The 23,120-nt window shown below is 40.2% G+C and overlaps 1 protein-coding gene across 2 annotated transcripts in view; it reads left to right on the top strand.

The window, feature by feature from the left end:
• LOC124590697 (26S proteasome non-ATPase regulatory subunit 14) overlaps positions 1-1,449 on the top strand; it is a 39,320-nt gene extending 37,871 nt beyond the window's left edge. For both annotated transcript variants that reach the window (XM_047131670.1, XM_047131671.1), the window contains one exon: positions 1,033-1,449. In XM_047131670.1, coding sequence (XP_046987626.1) covers positions 1,033-1,194 — 162 coding nt within the window. In that variant the 3' untranslated portion in view covers positions 1,195-1,449. The remainder of the gene's footprint in view (positions 1-1,032) is intronic.
• Positions 1,450-23,120: the final 21,671 nt, after the last annotated feature.

The raw sequence follows: 23,120 nt of genomic DNA, 5'->3' as shown, positions 1-23,120 counted from the left end.
TGCAGTTTCAGTAAAGTGTTGAAGACTTACTGTAAAATTTAATATGTAATGTTCTACCACTATGTGGTGTTAATGGTGTATGGTAACGTAATAATTTTTGTATATTTAATTTGTTTTAGTCAGTTCTGAGTTTCATTTATGTCTGTATAGTAGAAGATAGATGTTAAAATCATTACAGAATAAAAGGACTCTACAAAAAAAATTATTCAGATTTGCAGATCAATTGAAACTTGAGATGTGCTGTATCTCGAAACTGTGATTTTGGCGCTTACCATTTTGTTCCCCCGAGCAGCTCAATTCATTTTAAAGGTTTCCCAGGATATTAGTTTTATAGAAATGTAGTTTGTGGATGACAAATTTAAAAGTGCCGCCTCACGCCTCCAAGCAGCCAAAGTAGTTAAAGGATTCAAAGGTATTGCAGACAGTGACCCTCACTTGCCAGGGAGTTGCACTCTTATTGTGGCTGTTCGCATTTCTTGTTTTGAATGAGGGATATGTAGTAAGATATCGGGTTACTGATGATTCTTTCATAAGAAATGAGATGGGGTGAAGAAATGGATAAGTTTGAAATATGAGTATGACTGTAAAGAGTGGCAGCTATGTGATAAGAGTAACTAACATTAGGAGATCAGTCTACTTTAAACCACAGTTGAGATAGGAGAGTAGTGGCTAAGGATTTGCAGTGTGAGCTACTGCAAAGAATGGAAACAGGATGTACCAACATTGCACTAAATCTGAACCTAGAAATGTGTAGCAAATGTTCCAATAAAGTACACACTTGAAAAGTATCTCATTTTACTCTTTAAAATTATTCTCTCAGTTGGCAAATTTCAGAAAATATGAACAGTTTTGTTCCAATGTTTCTACTGTATTTCTCAGCCGTGGATCACACAATTAGTGTCATACATGTGATAGCATAGTGATACTTGGTGTCACCCTTAGGGAATATGCCTAGCCTGTGTAAATTGCTGTTCAATAACAAACAGTAAGTTTTCCATTGAAGTTGTTAATTTATTTTTTAATTATTTTCAGGCATTAGAAGATGAAGAGAAAATGACGCCTGAACAGTTGGCAATTAAGAATGTGGGAAAGCAAGATCCAAAACGACATTTGGAAGAAAAAGTGGACATTTTAATGACAACTAATATTGTGCAATGTCTAGGAGCCATGCTTGATACTGTTGTGTTTAAGTGAACAGTGTTATTCTAAACTGCAAAGCCACCATCAGATTGCAGTATATGATGATGAACAAATAAGTGAATATAATTTATTAATATGTGGTTAAAGAGTTTTGTCCTTTGATAACGCACTATGGAAAACAGTGGACTTACAAACTGATGGCTCTGCTTTCACCTTATGCAAATGTTCTAATTTGCATAGTTAAAAGAAATTGTGTAACACGTGTCCAGCAATGGCAGATAATAAACGAAAGCGTGTTGTTTTTAATAATGTATTGATTATTCCTAATCCTTTGTGTGAAATACATTGTTGGAGAGGATTGTATCGATGGATTATGATCTGTAATTATACATAGATGTATATTTTGTCATATTACAATACAAAAGGAGCCAGAATGTGATTTTCACTGTGTCTGGTGAAGAAAGTAATACACTGATTTCTCTAAATGAAGTTGCCAGCTTAAAGGATACAACTTCTATTTTTTAAATCATGAATATTACAATGACACTTAAAAAGTAAAGTTTTGTAGAATTGAGACATTCTCATCTGAATGTCTTTGTCACAGACTGATTTATTGATATTTTTGTTGCAAATTTATCCATACAAGTGACATGATTGATGATGAACTGTGTGCCGGATAAGATATGTGCAGTTGGTTGAAAGCATTTCTTTCTACCTCAGTGTGTGTCTGTTTACCACCAGTGGTAAACTTAAGCGTTACATATCTGTAATTCCTTTGCAAGAACTCCAGTGACTGAAAACGATTCTAGAAACACAAAAACCTACACTCTGCAAGCCACCTTGTGGTGGAGTGTACTTCACTGCATTTTCCCCATTTTCTTGATCCGTTTGGAAATTGTGTGCAGGAAGAATGGTTAGTGGTTAGCCTCTGTATGATACTGATGAAGGAGAAAGTTGCTCAACTCTTCGTGGAACATGTACTTTGAGACAACCCCCTGTGATGTACAAAGCTCCTCTCATAACATATGTTGCTGAAGCTATATATGCATGTCCCTGTGCTTACTGAATGGACCAAAGACAAAATACACTCTTTTTCTTTTGATCTTTTTGTATGTCCTCTGTCAGTCCTAAACAGTATCCTAAACACTACAGGGAGACTAAAAAATTTTAGAATGCCATGGTTCTAAAACAAATGAAATTTGTTTATATTTGACATATGTTTTTGCAAGTTTTGTAAGTTGACTGCAGTGTAATTTGTTTGATTTGTTGTATTAGTTTGTAGTCATCATCATTTAAAGATTTTGTGTGCACCAAAAAATGAATTCAAGGAGACAACATTTCTGGTCCATGATGTTTGGAAATTAATGTCAGAGCAGTGTGAACATTGGCTTAGAAATAAATTTGATGAAGGAATCCCACATAAGACAAAAATTTATAATGGTACAGAGAAATTAAAAGATCAGACTTTTTTTTTAATTTTATGAAGGACACTCAAGAACTGCTAGTGCTAATGAGAATATTCCTTCTGTTAGAGCAATGCTTGCAGAAGATTTTGAACATTTTATGAATTTATTCAGGGGATATTGTGCATTAGTATAAGTCAAATCCAAAACATTTTACATTGATGTTTAGAGACAGAATGAAGTGGTACAGTGGTTGGCACTCTGGACTTGCATTCTGGAGGAAGACTGTTCAAATCACTATCCAGCTATCCACATTTAGGTTTTCTGTTACTTTCCTAAACCACTTAAGGCAGATGTGTGGATGGCTCCCTTGAAATGGCAGGATCGATTTCCTTCCCCATCTTCCCTAATCTGAGCTGCTACTTCATCTTTAATGACCTCATTGTTGGCAGGACTTAAACAATCTTCCTTCCTCCTTTTATTAACAGTTAGATGTGAGAAAACTTTGCCACTGGATTCCAGATAAACTGATTCCCAATCATAAACAATAATGCATTTATTCGTCATGAAAAGCTCTGAAAAAATTCCAAGGTAGGATCTTATACGAGACGTGGAGGTGGCCCTGCCTGCAATTTCGAGGGTGCAGTCGTCTGCAAGTTGTAGCTCATGTCAGCACTGATGACGTCTATTGCTTGGGTTCTGTGGCCTTTCTCTGTTCATAGAGGCAACTGGTGGAAGCGGTGAAGATTGCTGGCCTCACTTGTGGGGTGCAAGCAGAGCCCACAATTTGCAGCATTTTACACAGAGTTGAAGGGGATCCTTTGCTTTGGAGCCAGATGGAAGGTCTCAACCAAAGGCTCCATCAATTCTGTGACAGGATTGGCTGCAGATTTCTGGACTTGCATTATGCGGTGGAGAATTGTAGGACTTCCCTTGACAGATCGGGGATGCACTACACAAAGGAAGCAGCTACTTGTGTAGCAGGGTACTTGGGGAGTGCACATGGGGACTTTACCCAAGGCAATAATTTGAGGTCCTCTGATGAATGCTAGTCAGTCAGTACACGGACTGTGTAAAGTAAAGGCATTTAGGCTGTCAAAATTGTCAAAGCATTCATAACAAAGTTCCTGAACTTATCACCCCCCCAGAAAAGTTCTCTCACTCAAATTATTCTTGGAACAGAACTGGCTGAAGCCTGAATTGGAAAACTCCTAAATGTTTAGCGATGCATGGAACATATTTAAAAAAGACATTAAGACACCATTGGAGAAGGAATGTTCATAGCAGTCAGCAAAAATATTTTCTCTGTCGAAGTTGAAATTAGGGATAACTGTGAAGCAGATTGTAAATCGTGGTCTGGAGAATTATATGCCTAGTAAATGGATAAAGGATGGCAAAGATCCACCATGGTTTAGTAATGAAATTCAGATGATGCCGAGAAAGGAGAGGCTCTTGCACTTTTGGTTCAAAAGAGAACACACAAATGACGACAAGCAAAGGTTACTAGCAATTTGGGAAATTGTGAAAAGATCTATGTGTGAAGCATACAGTCACCATCACAGTCGCACCTTAGCAAAGGATCTAGCTGAGAACCCAAGAAAATTCTGGTCCTTTGTAAAATTGCTAAGAGGGTCTGTCTTGCATTCAGTCCCTTGTTGACCAGGTTAGTGCGGCAGTTGAAAATAACATAACAAAAGCCGAAGTTTTAAATTTCACATTCAAGAAAGCATTCACTCAAGAGAATTGTGCAAACATAATAATAAGCATCCCTGGCATAGAGAAACAACTGAAAGATTTGAGAGCAAATAAATCATCAGGTCCCGATGAAATGGCGAATGTTCATCAGATATGGTATCATCAGTAGTGCCCCAAGGAAGTGATAGGACCACCACTGTTCTCTATGTGCGTAAGTGATTTGTCAGACAGGGTGGACAGCACTCTGGTCGTTTGCTGCTGATGCTGCGGTGTACTGTAAGGTGTCAAAATTGAGTTATTGTAGGAAGATAGAAGACGACATGGACAAAATTTCTAGTTGGTGTGATGAATGACAGCTAACACTGAAGTGGAAAAATGTAAATTAATGCGGATGAGTAGGGAGAACACACACATAATGTTCGGATACAGTATTACTAGTGTCCTGCTTGACAAAGTCACGTTGTTTGTAAATATCTGTGGGTAACATTGAAAAGTGATATGAAATGGAATGAGATTGTGAGATTTGTGGTAGGTAAGGCGAATGGTCGACTTTAGTTTATTGGGAAAATTTGAGGAAGAGTGGTTGACCTGTACAAGAGACCGCATGTAGGACATTGGTGTGACCTATTCTTGAGTACTGCTCAAGTGTTTGGGATCCATACCCGGTCAGCTTGAAGGAAGACATCAAAGCAATTCAGAGACGGGGTGCTAGATTTGTTCCTGGTAGATTCGAACAACACGTAAGTCTTATGGAAATGCTTCCGAAACTGAAATGGGAATCCCTGGAGGGAAAGCAAGGTTCTTTTCAAGAAAATTTAGAGAACCGGCATTTGAAGCTGACTGCCCAAAGTTTCTATTGCTGCCAACATACAGTGCGTGTAAGGAGAAGATTCGAGATATTAGGGCTCATATGGAGGCATACAGTCAGTCAATTTTCCCTTGCTCTATTTGTGAGTGGAACAGGAAAAAGAGATGACTAGTAGTGATACAGAACACCCTCCACTGTGCACTGTATGGTGGCTTGCCGTGTATCTAGTAGATGTAGATGAAACTTAACTGTGCCGTGCCAACATGGCCGTCTCAACAGTCAGGAACAGGGACTATAATGCAGGTGTTCACAATCGTATGGCATTTCTGTTTTTGACCATGCCTCGGTGTGAGAGCCAGGTAAGGAGAAATGGTGCTGAAAATATTGCAGAGCAGTTTGGAGAGATTGCTGCAATAGAGATGATGAGAAATGGATATTTCCTGATCAAAACATCGTACACCAATCAATCATGGGCACTTCAGGCCTGTGTCAAGATTGGAGAGATACCAGTCTCGTCATAAAAAGCTCAGTAGAATTCAAGATGTTTTCTTCCATCGGGACCTAATGCTACAAACTGATGAGCTGCTACTAACCTGATGCAGTGTGGAGTCCATTTTGCGTGGAGTCCATTTTGTTTGCTGCATCCAGAGGGGAGCCAAGCATAATATAGTGGATATAGAACTTTTATCCTGGAGTTCAAAGGTAATATTTTATCTAAAAATTTTAATGTAATGGTTTATAGGTGTGGTGTCAGGCCTTATTTTCCTCCTCTGATGAGGTGTTTTAAGTGTCTAAGGTTTGGGTGCATGTTCTCCCACTGTTCTGATGAGGTCATCTGTAGGGGATATGCACGGGTGTCCCATGAGGGAAGCCCTTGTAACTAATCCCTTTAATGTGTCAACTGTCCGGAACTGTACCCTCCTTGCTCTACACAATGCTCAGTGTTAAAAGAGTGGGAAGAAAATTCGAGAGTATAATATGCTTAACCATCTGCCTTATTAAGAAGCAAAGAAAAAGTTCAAAGACTTCATCCAACTGGTATTGTCTCAAATTTTGTGCCTCTAATTTCAGGGCATGGTGAGAGGTAATCAAAGCCCCAGCAAAGGATGTGGTTCAGTTGTTCCAGTCCAGGGTGATAGCAGGCCGTGGTGGTCTAGCGGTTCTAGGCGCTCAGTCCGGAGCCGCGCCACTGCTACGGTCGCAGGTTCGAATCCTGCCTCGGGCATGAATGTGTGTGATGTCCTTAGGTTAGTTAGGTTTAAGTAGTTCTAGGGGACTGATGACCATAGATGTTAAGTCCCATAGTGCTCAGAGCCATTCCAGGGTGATACTGGGTAATGAGAAGGGACTCTTTTGTAGCTGATACCTGGGACTGGTGGGATGCATGAGGATATGGCACAGGAATTCTGTTTGTGGACTATGTTGGGGGGGGGGGGGGGAGGTATTGCCTCTCTGTGAATGCCTTTGTCAGGCCTTCAGAATATTGGGCAAGGGATTTCTCATCATTGCAGATGCATAGTCTGTGATTTGCAAGACTGTATGGGGGGATTATTTGGTGTGGAAGAGATAGCAGCTGTTGAAAAGCAGGTGCTGTTGGTTATTAGTGGGTTTAATGTGGACAGAAGTGTGGATGGAGCCATCACAGAGGTGCAGGTCAATGTCCAGGAAGGTGGGTCATTGAGTGGGTGAGGATAAAGTGAAGCGAATGACAGAGAAAGTCTTGAGGTTGTGAAGGAATGTGGATATGGTGTCTTAGCCCTGAGACCAGATCATGAAGATATTTTCAATGAACCTGAACCAGTCTAGGGATTGTGTTTTTTGGGACGTTAGGAAGGTTTCCTTGAGATGGCCCATAAACAGATTGGCATAGGGGGCACCATGCTGGTTCCAGTGGCTGAGCTGCAGATTTGTTTGTATATCTTCCCTTCAAAGGAGAAGTATTTGTGAGTGAGGATACATTTGTTAAAGTGTATAAGGAATGAGGTGGTGGGTTTCAAGTCCGAAGAATCTTAGGAAAGGTAGTGTTCGATAGTGGCAAGGCCATGGGGATGAGGGATGTTGGTGTACAGGGATGTGGCATCGACAGTGACAAGATCCAGGAGTTAGGGAGTTGGGGATGATGGAGAGTCGGTGAAGAAAGTGGTTAGTAGCTTTGATGTGGGAGGCTGTCTAAACCATGGAGTCCTGCTCCCGTCCCAACAGCTTAACAGTAAAAATCCTGCAAATCTCTATCACTCACAAACCTAGAACTGCAGAAACCAATCTCCATGGCACAGGCATCCCAGAACCACCTCTACTCCCTCCACAAGATTCTGTTACTGTGCAATCCTTACTACACAGAGAACATCTCCAGAATTGGAGCCCTTGTACTCCAGTACATGAAGGAGTATTCCAGACACCACCTCCATCCTCCCCAATTGTCCAGCCTGTTGAAGTCTTACTCCTGCCTCGAGGCACTACTGTCCATCATCACCTATCCTACTCACAATCACCCGGACCCAGAATCAAAGCAAATCCAAAACGCTTATGTTAACATTTCCACGAAAAACCTCAGTCCCACAGAAGTTTGTCCTATCCAAAGGCCTTACCTTCAGCCCTACACCAAAGTTTAACCATTTTGGACTTGTCAAGTACCTACTCTTCTTCTGCTGATTCCTATAGCGGAAAAAATTGTTTACCACCAATTCCTCCAACCAAAGCTGACATAATCCCAACATTGATCCCTCCCTCTTCCAGTTCATATCACCATCCAACCATGACCTTGCCCCCTCCCAACTAACCACCCCCTGCTCACCTTCCAGGAATGCCTTGCCTCCAACTTGGCCTCTCCATCCTTCTGTAGGTCCCTTGCTAAGAACGCTAGCCTTGCAGCAGGAGAAAAACCAGTCATATGCAACGTGAAAACAGATTCAGACCTAATCATCCTCCCTGCCGACAAATGTTCCCCTAATGTCATGATGAGGTGTAGTTACTGCCTGACAGAAGGCTTCCACCAATTGTCTGACTTCTCCACCTACAAGCTCTGCCAGAGTGATCCTATTCCAGATGTCCAGTATAACCTCAAATCCCTACTGAAATCCATAGATCCTCCCACATCAAAAAGACCAGCCATTTCCTTAATGAGTTCTCCATCATCCCACTTCTTAACCTCTTGGATCCGTTCTCACCACTGTTGATGTCACCTCCCTATACACCAACATCCCTTATGCCACGGCGTTGCCTCTGTCGAGCACTACCTCCTCAACATCTTCCAAAACCATCAACTTATTCCTAGTTTCCTTTGAAGGGAAGGCATACAAACAAATCTGTGGCTCAGCCATGGACACCCGCATGGCTCCCTCCTATGCCAGCCTGTTTATGGGCAATAGAAGAAACCTTCCCAGCCTCCCAAAAATCACGACCTCTAGTCTCGTTCAGGTTCATTGATAATATCTTCATGACATGTACTTAGGGCTAACATACTGTATTCACTTTGCTACACAATCTTAACACCTTCTCTCTCATACACTTCACCTGGTCCTTATCCATTTCTTGGATGTTGACTCCACTCCTTCTAAGTATAGCAGAAGCATAACAACAAACAGTAAAGAGTGGTGTGTGAAAAATTTGCTGTGTAAAACATAAAAAAATGCACAGTTCTGAAGAGCAACTAAAAATTAGACTACATCTGTCAGTGTCTAAAGAAGAAAAACGTTAACAATGTGCTAGTAGATGGCATTTCGTGATGTAGGCGAGAAATCAAGCAGAAATCACCACCACTGATGATGCTTTACCTTAATAAAGTGAAATGTGTCTGGTGGAGGAAAAAAAACCCCTTGAAATTTTTGTAGTTTGCAACAACAGGACAAAAATACCCTCAAGAATTTCCTCTGGTACTTTCTAAGGAATAACACTCTCAAGAATTGACACTGTTTTCATTGTTTTAGCAAGTTGTTGCATAGAACTACTTCTGATATTACAGCAGTACTACTCATTTTCTGCCTTTTGTCTGTAATGATAATGTTAAATTCTAATGTTCCTTTAAATGTCTGATAACCTTATCTTTAACAGAACTTTAAATCTGACTCTTCTTTACTTCATCTTTCTTCAAATTCTTCTTATCTTTAATCTTAAGAACAAAAGTTATCTTTCCAGCTCATGTTGGCTTCAGAAACTAATGAATATATGCCAGTGATTGAGTTGTATTGGTTTGGTACTAATTACTCATCTGCAGTACTAGTTTTGTAATTGATAAGATATTCATGATGCAAAATTTGTTTTTCTAGTTGTGTTGGAGCAGTCTTTGGGTTAATTTACAACCTTGTGAACAGCCATCAATTCATCAAGAATATTTCAGCAGTGAAGATAATATCCTTACTGCTTTAACTTTAAAAAATTGCCCAGAGCTTCCAACTTCATCAGGTGCTTCAAACTCTACTAGCTTTTAAAAATTCTGCTTGTAAAATAATGGAGATGATGATGAAATTGATACCAATATGGTTCCAGTTAGCTGAATGCAGGTAGGGGCATGTGTGTAGCACACAGTGAAAAATAGTAGTTGGAATAGTGAGGAACTGAACAGTGGAAAAAAGTGATTGTGGAGTAGGAAGTGGGTGTGTAGGTTAATGGGGTGAAGTTCAATATATGGTGACAGTTGGGTTTGGGACAGGTGCCAGTGAAGGTTGAGGCTATGAGGATCTCTGGATTAAATGATGTATTGTAAGCACAGTTTCTGTCTACGTAATTCAGAGAAGCCAGGTGGAGAATGATAGGAGGCTCCAGCTGATATGGACTGTGAAACAGCCATTGAAGTCAAGTGTGTTCTGCCACTGGATGATCAATATCGCTCTTGGCCAATCATTTGGGTTGACATGGCACGACATTACTGCTTTCGAAGGTTCTCTTCCTCTGTCTCTGACAGGACAGGTTATGCTGGGTGTTTGTGTAGGACAGTTCTTGCACACAAGTCTTCCTCAGAGACATGACACGTGTTTCAAGGAATTAGGAGTAGGTGTGGCTTTTGGGATGGACTAGGGTGTTTTGTAGATTGGACGAGATGAAAAGGATGTTGCTGGGTATGATTAAAGGTAGTCAAAGCCCTGGCAAAGAATGTGGTTAAGTTGCAGTACAGTGTGATAATGAGTAAAGAGGGGCTGCACCTTTCCATCTGGTTTGTGAATGTTTCTAGTGGATAAGAACTTATGTGGATATGGCAAGTGTGGTCTTTTTATTGTTCTGGCTGTGAAGGCCTTACGAAGGCCTTCAGCATGCTGGACGAGAGATCACACATCAGTGCAGAAGCATTGTCCGTGGGTGGCCAGACTGCGTAGGAGAGAATTTTTAATGTGGAAGGGATGGCTGCTATCAAAATGGAGGTACTGTTGATGGTGTCTCCCTCCCAACATTCCACAAAACCCAGAGCATATCTTTTTAGACATCTTTGCAAGCCATTGAATCATACATACTCCACCCCAGATTGTTTTGGATTGTTATACCCACAGTTGTACCCAGTTTTCTTTTATAACAGGGTCCTTTCTTGTGCATAATTTTGTATCTTATTCTGTTTATTTGTTGGTTTTGAATATCATTATTGCAGTCTTTGAGGTACTTAAATTCAAATGAATTTCATTGAAATATTGAACTTTTTCATTAATGGCAATATTGTGCTGAACCTGCGATCTGTCATAAGCGTTGTGTGTAATGGGTGTATCACCTACAAACCATCTTAGATTAGATTACGTACACTTTTGTTCCATAGATCCATAGTGAGGAGATCCTCCAGGATGTAGAGCATGTCAGAAGACAAGAGTGCACAATAAATATTTACAAAGGGAAACAAATATGCTAATTTATCTTTCACAGCTCCCAGGTGAAATGATTCTCATAGATATGTAATAAGTCAAAAAATCTTAAATATATTTTCACTCAGAATGTAATAGCAAACTTGTCACAAAACATGTAAATTTGCAATACACTAAGGTGTGTATGATAATTCTTAGGCTAATGTAGCATGCATCATCAAATAGAAAAATAATTTTACAACAAATTACAGTGGCTGCATTACTGCACTGGATTTGTACAGGAGTCAAATTGGACGTTAATACTCATATTATTTGATATTATTAGTAACATACACACTTCAACTAGTTTTACTAAGAAATTCATCAGTGGAGTAGAAGTCAGTCACCAATATGTCCTTTAGGCTCTTCTGAAACTGAACTTAATTAGTAGTTAACTTTTTATGGCTGCTGGTGTGTTATTGGAAATGTGTATTCTTGAACACTGGACATATTTCTGGATTAAAGTAAGTGACTTTAAATCTTCATGAAGATTATACTAAAAAATGTAAAATAATTTCTCCTTACCTCAGAAAGTTTTGTAACCCCATACTGATGGTCCTGAGAATTTGTGATTGTGAATTTTTAATAGCTATGATAATGGTTTTAAGATTTAAAATGAAAAATGTGGAACACATGCAGTAGATAATAGTAATGAGGTGAACTATTTCTGAATCAATTATGTATGCCCTATGTCTTTCATTTTAAATCTTACAAGTATTTTTATAGCTGTTAAAAATTCACAATCACAAATTTTCAAGACTACTTGTATAAGGTTCATAATCTGTATGGAGCTAAGAGAAATTATTTTATATTTTTTAGTCCAGTATAAAAATGTGATCTATTAAAAATTTATATTTATTCAAATAATTATTTTCTGCTTTTTAGCCTTGTGTGTGTAAAATTTTTCATTGATTTTAAGTGTATTGATGAAATTATAAGAGAGAGACATTGAATCTCAGGTGTATTTCAATCTCTTTTCAGCTGATAATATCTGAAACAAAGTAGTTTTACATCTACTTACTTATCTGTTTACGTGTTATTCTTTAAAGGAAAATAAGTAAGCAAGGAAAACTAATTTGTTATGATTTTTAATAAGGTTTTTATTTCAGTATTTGTTTTATAACAACACCTTCACCCTTGTATGTGTATTTCATGTATGTTGCACACATCTCCTCTCCCTTATCTTCACCCATTTCTTCTTACTCCCTCACTCTGTCCATCTGCTCCTCTATCCACTCTCTGTCGCTTTACTCCTCCAACCTCTGCCTCCACCCAATTTCTCCCCATCTCATTCTCTCCCCCTCCCGTTTCACTATCTATTTCCTACTCTTTCCTCTCTCTCCACTCAGCTGTGCCTGTTCACATGATACCCCCTCCCCCCGTAATGCTTTCCGATACTACCCACACAAAATGCTGATGCGCAGAGCAGTCTAGGTGTTAGGTGTTACGAGCTTTTTTCACCCCCGGTCCCTTCTGATTAGACCAACTAGAAAGTGGGTTGTTATTGCGTTGTAAACAAGTTCTGAGCTATGTTTAAAATTTCAGATCTCTAGCCCATCAGGAAGTTTGTTTTGCAAAATTTGTACCAGACAGACAGACAAGAAAATAGTGGCCTAATAAAAATGTGGTAAAAAGAGCTATATTTTTAGCAACAAATTTCATTAATGAATAAATATGTTGGGGAGTGGTAGTTAGTATCCCTAGTACTCTAAACAGGTCTCTGCAGGAGTTCATACCACAAATTATTCTTGTTACACATTTTTGGACTCAGAAAACTTTTTGATGAGTTACCCCACAAAATAATCCCATAGGACACTCTGGGATGAAAGTAAGCATGGTATGCTAACTTTTTGATGAGTTACCCCACAAAATAATCCCATAGGACACACTGGGATGAAAGTAAGCATGGTATGCTAACTTTTTTAGTTGCATGTCACCTACATCTGACAACATCTGCATTGAAAATAAGAGCAGTTCTGTGGTATGCTCCTTCCAATCAAATTTACTGTCAAGCTGTAATCTCAAGAACCTAACACTGTCAGTTTCTTCTATTTGCATGTCATACTTTAGGCCATAAATGATGGTGGGGAACATCTTACAAGTTCTAAACTGCATGTCGTACGTATTTTCAAATTTTAGTGATGAAGAAGTGGCTAGGAATTATTTATTAAGGTCCATGACATTTTCATTAACTGATCTTTGTAAAACTATACTTGATTTGCTGATTACTGGAACGTTTCTATCATCTACTAGCAAAACAATCTTAGTATCTGGTACTGTCACAGATGAAAGTTCTTTGATATACAAAGGAAAAGTAAAGGCCATATGATGGAACCTGGTGGCTCTCCAAATGTAATTAGTTCCCAGGTGGATGATGTCTGACAGCTTAGTAAACATCTATTTGCTGTCAACTCCCTTTGTTTCCTGTCAATAAATACGGGCTCTGAACCATTTCGTCACCTTTCCTGTTACACCACTATGTTCTGATTTATGTAAAAGCATATAGCGATTTAGAGGCAACAGCCTTGCCACAGTGGAGACACAGGTTCCTGTCAGATCATCTAAGGTAAGCGCTGTCGGGTGTGGCCGGCACTTGGTTGGGTGGCCATCTGGGCCGCCATGTGCTGTTGCCATTTTTTGGGATGCACTCAGCCTCGTGATGCCAATTGAGGAGCTACTTGATTGAATAGTAGTGGCTTCGGTCACAGGAAACCATAATCCCTCCCTCCCTCCCTCCCTCCCTCCCTCCCTCCCTCCCTCCCTCCCCCTGTGTGCGTGTGTGTACACGCACACGCCCCTTCACATTGTGCTGACTGGACATACAATACAGGGTTTGCAAGCTAGTGGCTTGGAGGAAGGTAGCAGGTTTCCTGGCTCAGAATGCAGTGGAAGGGGTAGCAGGTACATGGGCTTGCCATGTGACATACGGGTACTGGGACCAACAAGGTGCCATGCGCAATGAGGGTGATGTGGAGGAAAGGGAAACTATTTGGTAGAGGGTGTGGTAATGGGTCAATGAAGTCTGGCTCCAAAAGGTTTATGGGAGCAAAGGATGTGTTACAAGGGTAACTACTATACACCACCATAGTTCAGAAAAGCTCTAGTACTAGAGGGAAAGATCCAGATGAACCAGTTTGTGAAGCAGCCATCGAAATCGAGGATGATGTGCTCAACTGGATGTTGTCTCACTGTGTGGTGGGCTGAGCACATGATAGAGTTCAATACCCTTGTATCACATGCCTAGTCCAGGCACCTGCCATCCCCCTCTCCTGCATTCTGATCCAGTGAACCTGCTACCTCCCTCCTCCTGACAAGGACTTATACTGAAAACTAGCAAGTTTTCTTTCTCTTTTGTGTGTACCTGTTGACGACTCAATACTTCTGCTATTCAGTGAGTGGTCCTCCTTTACTACTAAATTATTTTGTATTATTTTTTGTTAGATGGTTAAGAAAATAATTGTATATTACCTTTTCTAAAATTTTCAAGAATGCTGGGACAGAAATTTGATGGTATTTCTTTGTGTTCTTTATGAAACAAAGATTTACCAGCATATTTCAACCACACAGGAAATGTTTCACTGATGAATGATTGGTTACACAATAACTATATAGTTTACTAAACTCAGAAACACACTCTTTAATTGACTTTGTTGATATTTTATCATAACCACTAGAATTTTTTGACTTTAAAGCTTTCATGGTGGACATAACTTCTACTGGAGTAGTGAAGGTCATTTTCATATTACTGAAGTTATTTATAATGACTGGTCTGAGTTATTCCATGGCAGCATATACTGAACCTGACAATCCCATCTTTTCAGTAACAGCTATGAAATGCTTATTAAAAATTTTTACAACAGTGTGCACATCTGTTACCGACGTATCATTTGTTCTTACTGCTGTCTGTTCCTCTTCTTGTCTGGTTCTACCAGTCTCATCCTTCCACATTGTCTTTGCTTTGTTGCCTGATGAGATTATCTTTTTCTCAAAATGCATCTGCTTTATTTCTGTATTACTGTCTTTAACATTTTGCATTATGTCTTGTAATGAGTTGTAGCATCAATATCAGAGCTATTTCTGGCTGACAGGTACAGTTTCACAAGTTACTTTTATTCTTGAGTAATCCATGGCTTCTTTGTCAACTTTGGTCTAATCAGGGTTGAGTGAAAACAGCATTCAAATAATATTAGGACTTTATTATTAAAAGTGGTGTATTTTTCATTAGTGCCATGATCACTCCAGTTCATATCTTTGAGTATGGTCCTAATTTTTGGCTTACTGACTATCCTCTTTAAAACAGATTTAGTATATTTTACGAGGGCCGTTCAGAAAGTAACCTCCGGTTGATTTAAAAAAATACACCAAGTTAAATAAAAATATTTTAATATATACATCTTACAACTACATCTTTGCACTATTTTTCTACATAGTCTCCATAGCGATTGAGGCACTTATTGTATCTCTTCACAAGCTTTGAAATTCCTTCTGCATAAAAATCACCCGCTTGTGCCCGGAGCCAGCCTGTGACCGCATCTTTGAGCTCTTCGTCGTCATCAAACCGCTGTGACCCGAGCCATTTCTTCAAATGCATGAAGAGGTGATAATCACTTGGCGCCAGGTCTGGGCTGTAAGGTGGATGGTTGATAACGTCCCACTTGAAGGACTCAAGAAGGGCCGTTGTTCTGCGAGCAGAGTGAGGACGGGCGTTATCGTGCAAAAAAACGATACCGGAAGTCAGCATACCACGGCGTTTGTTCTGTATAGCCCGTCGTAACTTTTTTATTGTTTCACAGTACACGTCTTGATTAATGGTCGTACCACGTTCCATGAATTCAACCAACAACACCCCTTTGGCATCCCAAAACACCGTTGCCATCAGTTTTCTGGCAGAAAAATCTTGCGAGGCTTTTCTTGGTTTGGTAGGCGAATTTGAATGTGCCCACATCTTTGATTGTACTTTTGTCTCACGGTTCACGTACTTAATCCAGGTTTCGTCACCGGTCACAATTCTGTTTAACAATGGTTCTCCTTCGTCCTCATAACGTGACAGAAAGTCTAATGCAGAGGCCATTCTTTGAGTTTTGTGGTGGTCGGTAAGAATTTTGGGCACCCATCGTGCACATAACTTACGGTAACCCAATCTTGCTGTCACTATCTCGTACAAGAGAGTCTTAGAAATCTGTGGAAAACCAGTAGACAACTCCGACATTGAGAAACGTCGATTTTCACGAACTTTTGCATCAAGTGTCTGAACGAGTTCGTCAGTCACCAATGATGGTCTACCGCTCCTCTCTTCATCATGAACGTTTTCTCGTCCACTTTTAAATAAACGTACCCATTCACGGACAACTCCTTCACTCATAACTCTTGGTCCGTACACGGCACAAAGCTCACGATGAATAGCTGCTGCAGAATATCCTTTGGCTGTAAAAAACCTTATGACAGCACGCACTTCACATTTGGTGGGGTTTTCTATTGCAGCACACATTTCAAACTGCCACAAAAACTAAACTGGCGCAGGTACGACATTCACTCGACCGCGGCTTGATGCCGACTGACCTGTTGAGTGCGTGAACGCACAGATGGCGTCGCTACAACCCGCACTGTGACCAATCGGAGGTTACTTTCTGAACCGCCCTCGTATATTATGTTCAGTGTTAATATTTGACAAAAGAAACTGCATGTCATTGCCTGAGAGGCCATTGGCTGTTGGCTTTGTAATATAATTTTGTTCATTAGACCTATCTATAATGATATCATCAGTGGCAGTTTGCTACCCTAATGGGGACTGCAATAAATTCTTACTGAAGGGTTTTAAGAAAATGTGCATTAAAATCAGAAGGAACCACTTTTTCTCTTTTTGTTCTGTTAAATAGGCCAGTGGATCTTCAAGTTGATTAAAACCACCTGCAGATGCTCGATACACACTTACTACTATGAAGGGTTTATTATAAAATTCTACTTCTGTTGTACATGCTTCCACATGTTGGTTTAGGCGAAATTTATGAATGTTTATGTTCTTAAATTTTTGACAATTCCTGATAAATCTGGCAACTCCCCCTTCCTCCACTTCTGCTCAACAAAAGTGAGATGATGATAAAAATCCTGTAACACTTAACACATCTATACCAGTGGCCACATGATGTTCAGAGAGGCAGAGTGTGTTATCTGGATTTAATGACTCTAATTCATCACTGTGGATAAGAAGTTCATTAATTTTATCTTTTAGTTCTTGAATATTTTAATGCTATAATATTTCACAATGACTGAGATAAAATTGACTGAAATTAAAATTTCTGAAGATTGCTTAAGATTTTTGACCAATAATTGTTGCCGCTAATGCAGTATGCCAGAATTATGTCGTTTAGTTGCTTTCTTAAAAGTTTAAATGTTTTAAATCAATAAACAAAAATTAGATAAAAGAACCATTGACACACACACACACACACACACACACACACACACACACACACGTGTGTGTGTGTGTGTGTGTGTGTGTGTGTATGGGTGTGTGTGTGTGTGTGTGTGTGTACACAGAGTGGTCAGAAACAGCCTAAAAACTTGTAATCGCCTTGCAGAGTAGGTTGTGCTGAGGATTAATTGTTAAGAAAAAAATTTGATATGTTGTGCTGTTTCCAAATTAATTAGCACTAAAGTTAGCCAATTAGGCCCTTGCAAGCACAAATTCAAATGGCCGGCCAGAGATAGTATTGCTAAATTTGTACTTAATTTGGTTTCCTGAAAACAAACACGAGAGCGATACAAAAATTCAACATGGAACAATAGTTAGGACTGAACCCAAACCAATGGCTAAGCAATCTCATGTGCTATCAGCTATGCTTTGAGAATAACTGACACTAATTGCATCTGGTGGGCCACTTGAATCTGCACATGCAGTGGCCTGACCAGCTAATTTTAATGCTAATTGACTCAGAAATTGTCCAACGTATTGAATTTTTGTCTTAACAATTATTTCTCAGCACAGTCTACCATGCAGTACCCTTACATGCTTATCAGACTGTTTATAACTACCCTGTATATAATGATACACTATTATGAAAAGGGTAGTTGCTACTCACCATCACACACACACACACACACATACACACACACACACACACACACACACACACACGACTGCAATCTCTGGCAGATGAAGCAGCAGCAGTGCATGATGGGAGAGGCAAATGGGTGGAGGTAAGGAGGAGGCTGGAGCAGGGAGGGGAGGGGGGGGGGGATGGTGAAGTGCTGCTGGGGAGTGTGCAGGAGGAATGAGGTGGAGGGAGGGTAGGGCAGTTAGGTGCAGTTGGGAGGTAGGTTAGACAGAGGACAGGGAGAGGTGGGGGGGGGGGGGGGGGGGGAGGTGTAACGGAAAAGGAGAGAAGTAAAAAGACTGGGTGCGTTGGTGGAAAGCTGTGTAGTGCTCAAATGGGAACAGGAAAGGGGCTAGATGGGTGAGGACAGTGACTAACAAAGGTTGAGGCCTGGAGGGTTATAGGAACATAGGATATATTGGAGAGAGAGTTCCCACCTGCACAATTCAGAAAAGCTGGTGTTGGTGGGAAGGATCCATATGGCACAGTCTGTGAAGCAGTCATTGAAATGAAGAATGTCATGCTCAGCACAGGGTGGTCCAGTTGTTTCTTGGCCAAAGTTTATCAGTGGCCATTCATATGGACAGACAGCTTGTTGGTTGTCACACCCAGCACAGTGCTTGCAGCTTAGCTTGTAGACCTCATGACTGGTTTCGCAGGTAGCCCTGCCTTTGATGAGGTAGGCGATGTTTGTGACCAGACTGGAGTAGGTGGTGGTGGGAGGATTTTGCATCTAGGTCTATTACAGTGATATGAGCCATGAGGTAAGAGATTGGGAGCAGGGATTGTGTAGTGATGGATGAATATATTGTGTAGGTTTGGTGGACGGCAGAATACCACTGCAAGAGGGGTGGGAAAGATAGTGGGCAGGAGATTTCTCATTTCAGCGCACAACGAGAGATAGTCAAAACTCTGGCGGAGAATGTAATTCAGTTCTCCAGTCCTGGGTGGTACTGAGTTACGGGGGGAATGCTCCTCTGTGGCTGGACAGTTAGACTTTGGGAGGTGGTGAGAGACTGGAAAGATAAGGCACAAGAGATTTGTTTTTGTATATGGTTGGGAGGATAATTATGGTCTGTGAAGGCCAAAGTGAGACCCTCAGCATATTTTGAGAGAGACCACACATCACTGCAGATGTGATGACCACTGGAGGCTCATACCCCTGTAATAGATCTAGATACAAAACTTGTCTCATACAGCTTCCCACGACAACCTACTCTAGTCTGGTCCCAAACATCACCTATCTCATCAAAGGCAGGGCTACCTGTGAAACTAGTCGGGATCTACAAGATAAGCTGCAACCACTGTGCTGCATTCAATATGGGCATGACAACCAACAAGCTGTCTGTCCGCATGGGTGACCACTGACAAACTTTGGCCAAGAAAAAACTGAACCACCCTGTTGCTGAGCATGCTGCCCAACATGACATTCTTTATTTCAATGAGCACTTCACACACTGTGCCATATGGATCCTTCCCCCTAACACCAGCTTTTCTGAATTGTGCAGGTGGGAGCTCTCCCTGCAATATATCCTACGTTCCTGTAAGCTTCCTGGCCTCAACCTTTGTTAATCATTGTTCTCACCTATCCAGCCCCCTCCCTGTTCTCATTTGAGCACTACACAGCCCCCTATTCCACCAACACACCCAGTCTTTTTACTTCTCTCCTTTTCTGCAACCCTACAACCTCCACTTCTCCCCTGCCTTCCATCTAACCTCCTAACTGCATCTAGTGTTCAATATTTTGCTTGCTGTATTTCCTTTTGTAGATAACACTTCCATCTATAAGCAAGACATCACTTCCACATACAGTCAGTAACTGTGGACTGTTATCACTATAGCTAATAGTTAAGTTTTCTGAGATGTGTACACCTGTGTTTACAAATATCTGGTCAATAAGTGTAGCACTAATTCTTGTTATGTGTGTAGGTGAGTTTATTGCAGTACATAAGTTATACTCTTTAATAATATCAAGGAATTTTTCTCTTTGACAACTTTGAGTTAATAGATCAATATTAATATTATGACGGAGAACTACAGTTTTGCAAGTATTTTTAAGTTTTAGTAGAGCAAGGTCAAGTTTTTTAAAGAAGATGCTTAAATTACTATCAGGGGATCTGTAAACACATATTTACAATTTTTTCTGATGGTATTTCAATGCTGAGGCTTCAAAGTATTTTTCACTACCTAACTGGCTAACATGGTGTAATGTCTTACATTCTATGTTTTTGATATCAATATAATGGAAGGAAACATTCCACGTAGGAAAAATTATATATAAAAACAAAGATGAGGTGACTTACCGAACAAAAGCGCTGGCAGGTCGATAGATACACAAACAAACACAAACATACACACAAAATTCAAGCTTCCGCAACAAACTGTTGCCTCATCAGGAAAGAGGGAAGGAGAGGGGAAGACGAAAGGAAGTGGGTTCTAAGGGAGAGGGTAAGGAGTCATTCCAATCCCGGGATTGGAATGACTCCTTACCCTCTCCCTTAGAACCCACTTCCTTTCGTCTTCCCCTCTCCTTCCCTCTTTCCTGATGAGGCAACAGTTTGTTGCGGAAGCTTGAATTTTGTGTGTATGTTTGTGTTTGTTTGTGTATCTATCGACCTGCCAGCGCTTTTGTTCGGTAAGTCACCTCATCTTTGTTTTTATATATAATTCTATGTTTTTGTTTACATAAATGCAGCTTCCTCCGAGCTTTGATACTGATCTGCTAAAGTAGTTTGTCAGAGTGAAATCAGGAATGTTTAAATACTGTGAATAATCATAAAACATAAAACTGATACCTCCTTCCACTCACTGCTAAGGACATTTATTTCATCATGTTTCTTTGTTAGAAACTGTGCATTCTGGTGAATGACTTTTAAAGCACATGCAAAAGTTCATATGGTGTCACATTTTCCTGTGACAGAGTCTGCTACTCTAAAAAAAGTCTATCTGTCCCCTGTTGTGTGTTTTTTTCCCAGCCATTTATCCATGTGTGTTGGACTTTTTTTTTGTTACTGGTAATTCCCTTGAATCTCGTGCTTCTTAGTGAGACAATTTGGACCCCTACAATATGTTCTGCCTCATTGGGTGAGCTTATATTACCCTTGACAAGCCAGCTATCCTTGATACTGGCGAGTTTCCTAGTTCTATTGTTTACAAAATTACATATTTTCTCGGCTAGAAATTGTTTGCCAGTATAATTCAGATGGAGACCATGGCTGAGTCCATATATCTGTTGATGGTGCTTACATCTATTACATTTGCATGCTTAAATTTTCTACAGACATCATTAATGTCAGTGTTTGTTTTAATTACTAATATATTCACACATGACCAAGAAGATAGGTCATCCCTGTGCAGCTGGTTTGTAACTAACACATTCATGTGGACTGTCTGCTACAATACACATTCAAGAGATACTTTTATTTTTACGGCTTGATCCCTTCCAACATAATTTGCAGCTCCAAAAATTATGACGCAGTCTTTTGGTCCAAAGATTTTTACATGACTTCACAGCTGAGTTTGTCACTTCAGAAATACGAGCTCCTTGGTTCATGAAGCCCATGACAATGAAGTTTGCTAATAGTCCTGACACTTTTTGTGCAATATAATGACCATGACTGTCAGTGAAGATGAGGACCTTTCATTCTTTTTTCCACAGTATCAGCTGGTTGACATCGTTAACAATAAAATTTTGTTCTCTGTTGCTTGTCATGCCGGTACCCAAACATTTTTCACTATACAGTTCTGAATGTTTTTTAATGTTTGAAGTAGATAATATTTGTGGTCTCAGCTTGGGAAATGTAATTTTTTGGAAGACTATTGCTTGAAGTACTGCTACTCAAACATTTTTTACTACACGGTTCTAACTGTGTTTTATTGTTTGAAACCATTTTTGAGTGATAATATTTGTGGTCTCAGCTTGAGAATTGCAATTTTTTGAAAGACTTACGCCCAAGTTGGATTTTGAGCTCATTCTTCCCAAGTGGTCTCTGTTATTCCAATCGTTGTTTACGTTGCAGTTGGTGGGTTGCTTGAGGTTATGGCCTTCATATATCTCACTCAGTAAGTTTGACTGACCCAGTATTAATAAGAAATGAGCACAATGCACTTTGGTTTTAATATTATCACTTTATTAAGAACATTTTTTCCCTATTCCAAAGTCAGCATCTTCATATCCTAAATTATGCTCTCTGTTCTCCAAGAAAGTTATTGTTTCATCAGTTAACTGTGCTGCAAGTATAGATGTTAACTTGTCTGTCACAATACCCTTCTGATTTTCAAATATTAATTGTATCCCCCCCCCTCCCCCTTGAAACATGGACCTTGCCATTGGTGGGGAGTCTTGTGTACCTCAGTGATACAGATATCCATACCGTAGGTGCAACCACAACAGAGGGGTATCTGTTGAGAGGCTAGACAAACGTGTGGTTGCTGAAGAGGGGCAGCAGCCTTTTCAGTAGTTGCAGGGGCAACAGTCTGGATGATTGACTGATCTGGCCTTGTAACACTAACCAAAACGGGCTTGCTGTGCTGGTACTGCGAATGGCTGAAAGCAAGGGGAAACTACATCCGTAATTTTTCCCGAGGGCATGCAGCTTTACTGTATGGTTACATGATGATGGCGTCCTCTTGGCTAAAATATTCCGGAGGTAAAATAGTCCCCCATTCAGATATCCGGGTGGGGACTACTCAGGAGGATGTTGTTATCAGGAGAAAGAAAACTGGCGTTCTACAGATCGGAGCATGGAATGTCAGATCCTTTAATCGGGCAGGTAGGTTAGAAAATTTAAAAAGGGAAATGGATAGGTTAAAGTTAGATTTAGTGGGAATTAGTGAAGTTTGGTGGCAGGAGGAACAGACTTTTGGTCAGGTGAATACAGGGTTATAAATACAAAATCAAATAGGGGTAATGCAGGAGTAGATTTAATAATGAATAGGAGAATAGGAATGTGGGTAAGCTACTACAAACAGCATAGTGAAAGCATTATTGTGGCCAAGATAGATACGAAGCCCACACCTACCACAGTAGTACAAGTTTATATGCCATCTAGCTCCGCAGATGAAGAGATTGATGAAATGTGTGATGAGATAAAAAAAGTTATTCAGATAGTGAAGGGAGAGGAAAAATTAACAGTCATGGGTGACTGGAATTCGATAGTAG

The sequence above is a fragment of the Schistocerca americana genome, chromosome 2 (assembly GCF_021461395.2).
Source record: "Schistocerca americana isolate TAMUIC-IGC-003095 chromosome 2, iqSchAmer2.1, whole genome shotgun sequence".
Taxonomy (NCBI): Eukaryota; Metazoa; Arthropoda; class Insecta; order Orthoptera; family Acrididae; genus Schistocerca; species Schistocerca americana.
Note: the sequence above shows the minus strand (reverse complement) of the source record. Positions and strands in the feature narration are given on the sequence as shown.